We start from the raw sequence: 9,916 nt of genomic DNA, 5'->3' as shown, positions 1-9,916 counted from the left end.
TTAATAGTGTATGAAGATTATTTGTAAAGATTTTTTGCCTTAGAAAAAAAGTCAGTAATATCGTGTTAGATCTTCCCTAAGGATTTTTGTGATGTTTCCAATCTGAGTTTATATGATAAACGGGCAGAGGTCTAAATCTTTATTAAAGCCATCCTTTCATTTTTCATTAATCACCGGAATGAAACAGTAAAAATGAATTTTGAACAGTCTAACTAAAATATCTTTCTCCGTACATTAGTTTTCTTTTACTGTGTACAATTACCGAAAAAGAATCCAGCTTTCTCTATAACTGTTGGTTCTAGCTTGCTGATTAGAAAAAAAAGTGTCCCTAGAAATGGAGAAGCGTTTTTATATCGAGAGCTGCATAAAATTATACACTTCAAACAAACAATCAGCAAATGTGGTGAGATTTATATAATTTTACTTCCAAGTATGTATTAAGACTACAGGAACTTGTTTGAAAGAGTTAGCATTTTTTTCCCATTAGTTGAGATACTGTGTTTCGTAAGAACAGGAAAAATTGGGACTAATTAGCATCCATGAATCTTAAGAGTTGAGACCCTCCCCCCATGGACAGCAGCTGCTGCCAGCTGGGCAGGCAGCCCAACTCAATCCCAGCTTGCATTGGTCTGGGCCAAACCCCACTATGGCTCTGCAATTTAAAACATTAGAAGCCAGGGGACAGGCTGCCCAGCTCCTACTGCCTTTCAAGTTGCAGAGCTGCAGTGGGGTTTGGTCTTCAACCCAGCGCAAGCTGGGACTAAGCCAGGCTGCCTATTCACTAGTCGAGTAGTCAATAAAAATTGTATCGACTAGGGATATATTAGCCGACTACCCGATAAGCAAATATTTATCAGGTAGTCTAGCAGGAACTTGACTAGTCACTCACCCCCTCTCCTCCGCTGCCTCTATCAGACAGAGGCAGCAAGGGGGGCAAGCACAAGCCAGTCCTAGGGGGAGCCGGCTTAAAAGCCAGTTCCCCCGGTTCTTTCTCTGTGAGGGGCAGCCGAGGCAGAGGGCAGCAGGGAAAGGGCACGAGTGGAGATTAAAACAGCACCGGTCCAACTGCTGCCCCTCTCCCTTTGAAATATACAAGCACTGACTGCGGCTCTTGTACATTTCAAAGGAAGAGGCACAGAAGGGAACCTGTGCCAGCAGAGACTGCTTCAGTCCCTGCTGGTGCAAGTTCCACTCTCTCTCCCTTTGAAATGCACACAAGCCACCCACAGCTCTTGTATATTTCAAAGGGAGAGATGCAGTGGGATAGCAAGCAACCCCCTTGATTGACTAATCACTGGAAATTCCATCAACTACTTGATTAGCTGATTAATCAAAATTTAACATCTCTACTACTGACTACTCTATTTGCTAAATACTCACCTCTTAACATCCTTAGGAAAGACAGCATTTGGCAGCCTGAAGGAGTGCTCCTGCCAGCAGGGGACTTGTGGGTGCAGCAGGGGGCTATGGTGAGAGAAATGAGGATTCTGACCAAGTTTGTGGGGGTGTCACCCACTGGGAACAAGGGGTCTGAGGGTCATGAAGCACTCCCAGGTTGTAGGTGAGGGCTCTGTTTCTGGCCCTGAACCTTGGGTCCTGGCTGCCAGCTCACATTGGGTGCTCCATTCCTGGCCCCATATGGCAAGGTTCCAGGATTCAGGTTGCCGAGTCCAGCTGTTGGCCCCAGGCAGCAGGTCCAAAGGTCCGACAGTGGGGTTGGGGATCCACCTGCTGAGCCCCGTGCCCAGAACTAAGCTCCTGACTCTGCTCTGTGGAGGAGGGTACTGGGTATAGGGGACTGTGGAGAATTTTGGTGAGAGTCACTGCAGTTCTCAGCCTGTGACCCACGTAATACATTAGGACACATGTGCAGCCCATCAGTCAAGAACCACTAGCTTAGAGCCAAAACCCACCAACATTTGCAAAGAGCAGCATATACTAATTAACCATTTTTCACCTCTTCTATGGAAGATAGCCAGCATGATTCTGACCAAGCATTCAGTAAAAACTTTAGATGAATAAATATACACAAATAAGTGTTAAAGCAGGTAATCCACATAGCTGTAAATCCTTTTATTTTTAAGTTGCACTTTTTTAAAAGTCAGCTAACATGAACAGAGAACTAATTTTATGAGAATAATTTCAGATGCCTGCAACCACATGAAATTGAACAAGACTAAAACAGTTTACACAAGAAATTTACTCATGTTTACAGTTTACCTATTCTAAATATATAAAGGTTGACTATAGGCCCAATGATATTTACTAATGAAGGTGGCACAAACTGTTCTCTTTGACCTGTCTGTACAATCAAGCCATCCAGCACTTTTACATTTTCAAATGATGCAAAAGAGCCATGGATCTGTGGGATAAAAGCAAAAATAAACTCCAAACGTATTACAACTCCATGTTTGTATGTCTTAATATCAAGATGTACCTTAGAAGCCAAATCCATTAGGATTACTGAACTCTCCATATTCCATAAAAATAAAAGCAAGCATTCCAAGATATCTTCTAAAAAACCTTAGAGATGTCAACTCAAACCAATGCAAAATAACTCAACGTGACACTATTTACAACTTCCTGTTTACAGAAAAATGTTCTTCTGCATCTTCCAGTAAAAAAAATTGTAAATAAGAATCCATCTTACTGCATCAATACTGTGATGTCTTGAATTTTTAATGTGAGAAACATTTTCTCTTTAAAGTAAGCTTAGCTTAACTTTGCGTGGGCCAACTGGTCTATCATTTAGTTCATTAATAGCAGACATTGCTTCCTCATAATTTGCCATAGCAACAATGGCATCACCTGAAGGTAATCCATGTTCATTATACTGTATAGAAACAGACTCTGGAATGACACTATAGCCATAGAAAAAATCCAGAATTTCATTAGGAGTGGCTCTGAATGGCAAGTTCTTTAATCTAATAGGAGTTACGCGATCGGAACCACCACCACTGAAATTTGGATCGGACATAAATCTTCCCTCAGGAAAGCCTCCTGTGTTATTGTTTCCATATTCCACCCTACCATAAGATTCGCCATCACCACCAAAATCCATAAAAGGAGGCGGTCCTCTGAAATCCTCAGGCGGCCGTCTAACATCAGGAGGATGCCTAAAACTCCCAGGAGGACCAAATGAGTTCATAGATAGTCCCTGTGGTTGTCCAGGTGGTGAAGCAGCTGGACGGGAATGTTCACCTCTGTCAAAAGCCTGTGAATGAACCTGCACTTTTCCACTTTGTGCTGATGGTGGAACATGTATACCAAATTCCCGCATCTGTTCCTCAGATATAAGTCTTAAAAGTACTTCTGTTCCCAAGAACCTTCGACGATTTAAGCTTTCTGCTTTCATTGCCTGCTCTTCAGATTTAAATTTTACCAATGCTTCTCCCAGACCAACTCCTTTGTCATCATAAAGCAAGTAGATATCATCTTCATCAATAGCAAATCCTGCAAAGAACTTTTGCACTTCAACTTTTGTCACATCAAATGGAAAGTTTCTTATATATATGCACATCTTTGGGCCAGGACGTCCCTCTCGGTAACTCTTTTCTGATACAGCCTGTCCAGGCTGATCTCTTTCTTGTGATCTCTTCTTCTCATATGATTCAATTAATTTCAACATTGATCTTCTAGAAATAGGAAAAATGTAAACAGGACGATTGAAAAGAAACTGCCTGTGAAATCCCAGAGCAATTTCAAAATCCTTCTGACTCCTGAACATCACAAATGCATTTCTTGTCCTCCTTTGATGACTATCCAATAAAAACTTAATTTGGTTGTTACTCACATCCAGCTGTTCAAAGAAAGCTCTCAGATCTTTCTTCTCAAGGTAAGTAGACAGGTTTCTTAAATGTATGTAAAATTCCTGGCTGTGAGGTGAACGAGAACGTGTTCTTTGTCTCCTTGGAGGAGATCTTGAATGAGAATGTTTCCTTGAAGGAGTATAATTTGAACGTCGTGTGGGAGAACGCTCCTTGCTTAAGTAACGAGCAATCTCACTCTTCATGTCTACCCTACCACCATATTCAATCCACTGTTCTTCAGTAGCTGGACTTATTTCTATAAATCTTGAACCCATATATTGTTTATGTCGTTTAAGTCCTTCTAAGGCACCGTGAGATGTAGCAAATTTTACCAAACCATCCCCATTATTTAGGCCATTGCGACGTTTTATAAAGATCACTCCCTCTACTCGTAATCCAGAAAAGAAAGCACGTACTTCATATTCTGTTGCAGAATACGGTATACCATGTAGAAATAAATAAACATCATCTGAACTCTGTGACTCCTTTCTTGAATCACCATGTCTTGTGCCATTGGTATGAAAGCCAGACTCTTGGTGATTTGATGGAACATAACCAGATTTATTCATTCCTTTTGTAATAGCTGCAACTAAATTTGAAAGGCTCCCAACACCTGATGTACCAGAATTACTACCACTTGTTCGTCTAGACCCAGATAATGTTTCTCTTCCCCCACGATCAAATCTTTTCCGGCTCATTTCTATTGTATTTTGCATTTCAGTCTTGCTGCTGAGAAAGAGCTCTATGTGGGAGTCTTTGATAAGCCCTCCTGAACAACTCATGGCACGTCGTGCATCTTCATCTGTTGCAAATATAATAAAAGCCTCCCCAGTTTCTCCTCCAATAATATGCACTCCTCCATCAGGAATATTCAATCCCGAGAAGAAACGGCGAATATCTGCAGGACCCGCAACAACAGGAAGCCCCTGTAAACGGATGACTACAGCCATTCTGAGCTCAACCCACAGCAAAAATCACCTGCAGACAAAAAGGTACACATGATAGCAAGTCTTTAGTACTCATCTATTACAATATCTTAATACTTAAGCTAGAGCCTTTAAGGAAGGTCCCTATCATAAACAGTCACGATTTATGAAATCAAAAACTCTCAAATGCAAATCAATAACCCTGTTTTAATAATTAAATACTACTCCTCCTGGATGTACACACCTCACTGTCAATGTTCCCTATTTTAAGGGCAAGAAAATCCACCTAAGTCACTCTTCTGACCATCCAAGATAAATAAGGAATGCCTCAAGTCCTTCATGGCATGGTTGTTATGTGCCAGAAATCTCTATCTGATACTAAAGACCAAAAACTTCTGTTAAGCATAATGGAACACTTTCCATCATAGCACTGAAGTCTTTGTAGAAGATTAGACAAAAAGTATATCTACTTCATTAAGTAGTAAAGTAATTCATCAGCAATGATGAATTTAAACTTTCAGACAAACTGGTCTACCAACTGAACAGTTCTGCTCACCAATGGATATGTTTATTCAGCGTTCAACAACTTTGCCTTTTTCAAGTAGTCAAGATGATAACTGCAGCAGTCACATGCACTCTGGAGAGTATGCCCTACTTCCCACTCGTAAGTATGTGAGAAAAGGCCGTGCATGATCTTTGACAAAATTCAGTGATAAGCATTCAGCTTTAGGCCGCTTACCTGTTTTTGCTTGGAAGACCTGATAAATTCTGTAAAATCAACTTAACTGTGGAAAGAAAATGAAACATAATTAATGGCTGATATTTGAATTTTGGTTTACATATTGTGCCACGTCCATATCAATGGATAACATTAACAGCCAAGCACTGTAATGAAACCACAATTTTGAGTACCGTGGAGAACTCCTTCCTTGTTCCAAGAGAAATGTGAGACATACTGTACTTCAGCACAGTGCTATGCATTGCATCGCCGTTTGTGAATCCGTTTTAGGAGTAGGAAAGAAAATTCAAATGTTAAGGGTGACTTCCGCAAAAGATGTAAACATGCTGAGATCAACTGGTCATCAGCTGTACCACACTGAACTGTTGAAATACAACAGATCTGCCAATAAGATAGGAGGGAAAACCCTCTTATTTCAGTCCTTGAAAGGTGTGTAAATCCAGCTCAAGATTACGTGTCCAGTTCTTCTGAAGTCCACCTGCTTTTGATGTGCATGACAAAACATGCTAATTGCCACCAGTCCAATATCGCACTGAAGACAGACAACCATAGGAAAGAGCCAAAAATTCCAAATCGATTTCAAAGTACATGAATTTACAAACAAATCTCTTTTGCTGTGTTTTTCCACCTGCAAGAGCTTGCTGCATCCCAAACACATAACCAAGAACCACTGAATGTGATCTGACAAACTACCAGATTACAGAAACAAAGCAAACCTATGCACCAAATTAGCCTTTAGATTTTCTGGTGGTGTGTTGTTTGTTTTTGACAAGCAGTTAAGAATGCCACCACATTATACAGAAAGCCCTAATTTATCTGAAATACAAGATACCATACTGAACTCACTAAATTATTCAGATTTTGGATCCACGTATACCTACAAATTACAGAGTGATCACATCATCTGTATTAGCACAAAAAAAAGCACAAATTCCTGCAAAGATCTTATTTTACTTCTAAACTATCTGAATATTTTCTTTCTACAGACAAGTCTATGAACTAGAAAGCCTCTTGTTTGATAATTGCTCGTGTTGATAAACAGCTCCTCACATCTGTACGTGCTATCTTCTCAACAGATGAAACAGCAATGCCAATGTGCAAGGAAAGAATTCAGCGGGAGAAAGGATTCTCTGAAAGGACCTTCGTTTCTTGAAAAGTCAAATCCATTTGCTCACTAATTCATGTAGCATTTTGATGAAGTATTTCAGCAGTTTTCTAGCACCTTTCTGTGTTCCTATGAACGAAAATAATTTCCCCAGTATTGTGTCGTCAACCCAGAACCAGGTGTGCTCAGTACTTCAGTGATGACAACTATCAAGATTTTCCATCATACACCATGGACACAATATACAACTCCTCATATGTAAGCCAGACAAATTAATTTCAGATTTGCACATAGATTTAATTTTATGTCAAACTGTTCCACAGATAGAAATGCAAGTGAATCTAATTGGATAAGCAGCAAATAAAAAACCTAACAAAAGATGGTAATAAATGTAAAAAAAAGTCATCAGATGGCTTAAATGAATAACCCAAGGAAGTGATATGTTTTTTAAAACATACATGTAAATCTGTATCAGCAGTAGAAGGAGTCCTTCAAAGAAGAAATGTTTGGATAAATGGATGAGGCTTTCGGAAAGGCTCTACATCGTCACTAATTCAAAGCACACGGACTTCATTAAATATAATTTTCAAAAACATAAGTGCACACTATTATTCCTCCATTTCATCACCTCGCAAACCTTCATACCAAGGTCACTTTCACTATAAAAAAGATTCAAACATTTCATAAAACTAGGTCTCCATAACACTGAAGCTTACTTATCACTGTATACTTTTCCATAGCCAGATACCATGCAATCAAGTTCATGGTCTGGGAAGCACAACTGAAGAAGATCCAGCATAAGTCAGAGGATGACACTAACTAGACTCAAATAGGTGAACAATGTTTATAAATTTTATTTTAGAAAGTGGTAAGTCGGTAGGTGATTCCCTAGCTCAGCTGCTGGCACAAAAAGAACTTAGGAGTCAAAGAAAGAAGTTTTATCAACTGATTCAATTTTTCTAGAACAAAATCTGAGTGAAGTATGTAGACAGGTCTTTTGCACAGGCGGCTACGGCGTGGCGCTGCTGTTAAACCAGCAGGTGTCAAGCCTGAGCGAGCGATCCCACAAACTCAAGGCCTCACTCTACAGCCCGACTGGGCCACTGCCGGCGCATCACAAGCCTACAAATCAAAGCACTGTCCTCCTTCAAGCGAGCCACGACCCGGGCGCCTCCAAACACCCGCCCATGCGTTCGCCGGGAAACACCATCCGGAGTCCAACGGGTCCCGAAGCGATCCCAGCCCACCCTCCATGCCGGGTGAACCCAGTCCCGCCGGAAGTTATCTGTGATCCGATCCTGCAGAGAACAAGCGCGGCCTCCCCGCGGCACCGGGGCGGAAGGGGACAGAATGGGGCATGGGGGCCGCTATCCGGGCTCACGGGCGAGGAGGAACATCCGGAGCGGACGAGAGGCCTCCAAGTGCAACAGCATCACAGGGCCCAGGCCGGGACTCCAGCGGAGCCCGCCTAAGCAGCTGAAGGAAGCAGCAGCCTGCCTCTGGCCCCGTGGCCATCTCCCAGCGCAGACCCTCCGGTCCGGAGATGGGCGCCCGGCAGCGACCAACAGCACTGCCCCGGGGGAAGCGGATTTCCCTGTCAACCCGCTTCCCTCGCCCCACCCACCGGACACGCCGTGGCCCGCTACACGAGAGGCTCCCCGCAAAGCGCCTCGCTCCGTGTCCCCTCTGCTCCGGAGAAACAGCAACAAGATGGCGTTTTCGCCCCCACTCTCTTTCCCCTTTCCTAACTGACCCCGAGCCCGCACGCATGCGCGCCCCCTACGCTATCGTTTCGCCTACACCATACATGCGCGACACTGCCGCTTCCTCCCGCCGGAATGATTTTACGCCAGACTTAGGTTTACGCATGTGCAAACTCGATTTCCTACGGCAGGGTATCCAGGCAACCTTTCCTTGTACCCGGAACCAGTATTCAAGCCTGCGTCACCTCTTTTGACTGTCGTCACTGCGTCTCACTGCGCATGTGCTCGTTCACAGGTGCTTGGCACAGCCAGCTTCAGTGGCTGCCGTTGAAAGTTCACAAATGCGCATGCGTAACACGTAGGCTGCTCCTTTGCCGTCACGGTACATGTAGGTAGGGCGGACGTTCTGTGAGGGCGCGCGCCTGCCTCCCAATGTTGGGCAAAGGGTTTGTTTGCTTCAGGTGCCGGGTTGGGGCATTCCCGGCCTCGTGGTCTAGTTTGGTGTCTCGTTAGTAGACTCGCTTGGAACAGTCTCTGCCTCTTGTTTCCAGAGTGTGAGCTCCAATCCTGCCTGGTGCTGGCTTCCAGGGTCACGTCCCCCAAACGCTATAGGAGGATGGGACCAGCAGCAAGCCCCGTGCTTTGGAAGTTGGCAGGGCAGTCCAGGGGGGTTGTGGTTGGCAGTAGAGATTGGGCCCCACTACGCTCAGTAACAGTGGCAGGAAGCAACCTGAGTTCGCTCAGCACCCCTGCTCCCAGCTGCATTGCTCAGGGGAGGAGGATGGAGGAAGTGGTGGGACCCTTCCATTCCATTCCCACATTCACTGGTGGCTGGAAACAGCAATGTTGGCAGCAGGCTGAAGTTCTCCACTTCTAGCCACTGCTGGTGAGTGCAGGGGGGTCTGACGCTTCCTGCCGGTGTCAGGCTCCTCATTAGTCCCCAGGCCACGTTGCTTGGGAGAAGCGAGGGAATGCACAGAGCAAGGGTGGGAATCAGCAGGGAGGGGGCAGGGGCTAAGGGTGGAGTTGAGGCAGGGCATGGAGCAGAGGGTTTTCTGGGGCCCCTTAGGGACAGTCCTCCCCCAGGTTAGGGGCAGTGGAGGGTGGAGTCATATGGCTCTTTCCTCTCTTGTGTCCCTCCCAGCATTTGCCACTGGTTCAAGGCGAGTGTTTTCTTGTTTGATAAGACATAGCATATTAGTGATGGTATCAAGTTAAAGTAATGGGTTATGCTGACATCCTTATTCTAGGTGATAGAAGCTTTAGGGCAAGCTATGTCTACACTGGCAGATTTTTATTTATGTATTTTTTTTATTTTGCCAGAGATTAATCAGTGACAAAGCACTTAAAGAAAATCAGTTTTGTGCTCAGATTTTCTTTCACTGTCTGCAGAATTTTTTCACACTTGCAGGCCTTTCTTTGGGAATGAGAGCAGTGTAGAGTGCAACTCTTCCCTTTCTGTTGTAAGGTCTTGTGGGAAGGCTGAGGATTGTGGTGCATCATGAGTCCAGGCTCAGTACTTCATGATACACTCTTTTAGTCCCAGCATGCCATGTGCTTCCATCTTCAATTTTTTGCATTTTTCAATGTCCTTTCTTTTCTGCTTGTCATGCCATATCTATCGCCAGGAATGG

The 9,916-nt window shown here is 43.8% G+C and overlaps 1 protein-coding gene across 4 annotated transcripts; it reads right to left on the bottom strand.

Moving 5' to 3' along the window:
- Positions 1-2,058: 2,058 nt before the first annotated feature.
- Positions 2,059-8,478, bottom strand: RBM12B (RNA binding motif protein 12B). 4 transcript variants are annotated; one of them, XM_025182614.2, is made up of 3 exons: positions 8,387-8,478; positions 5,475-5,520; positions 2,059-4,787 (listed from the first exon to the last, which is right to left on the bottom strand). In XM_025182614.2, exon 3 carries the CDS (start codon positions 4,757-4,759, stop codon positions 2,702-2,704), a length of 2,058 nt encoding a protein of 685 aa, XP_025038399.1. In that variant the 5' UTR covers positions 4,760-4,787; positions 5,475-5,520; positions 8,387-8,478; the 3' UTR covers positions 2,059-2,701. The 4 variants fall into 4 exon arrangements, with proteins under 4 accessions (XP_025038399.1, XP_006111079.1, XP_014427017.1 ...); XM_006111017.4 differs by lacking the exon at positions 8,387-8,478 and adding an exon at positions 8,204-8,354; XM_014571531.3 differs by lacking the exon at positions 8,387-8,478 and adding an exon at positions 7,038-8,352.
- Between the last annotated feature and the right edge of the window lie 1,438 nt (positions 8,479-9,916).

This window comes from Pelodiscus sinensis, chromosome 2 (genome assembly GCF_049634645.1).
Source record: "Pelodiscus sinensis isolate JC-2024 chromosome 2, ASM4963464v1, whole genome shotgun sequence".
NCBI classification, from domain to species: domain Eukaryota; kingdom Metazoa; phylum Chordata; order Testudines; family Trionychidae; genus Pelodiscus; species Pelodiscus sinensis.
This window is presented reverse-complemented; position numbering and strand designations above follow the sequence as displayed.

Coding starts and splice junctions, on each gene's coding strand:
- RBM12B (XM_025182614.2), bottom strand. CDS start 4,759: ATGGCTGTAGTCATCCGTTTACAGGGGCTTCCTGTTGTTGCGGGTCCT.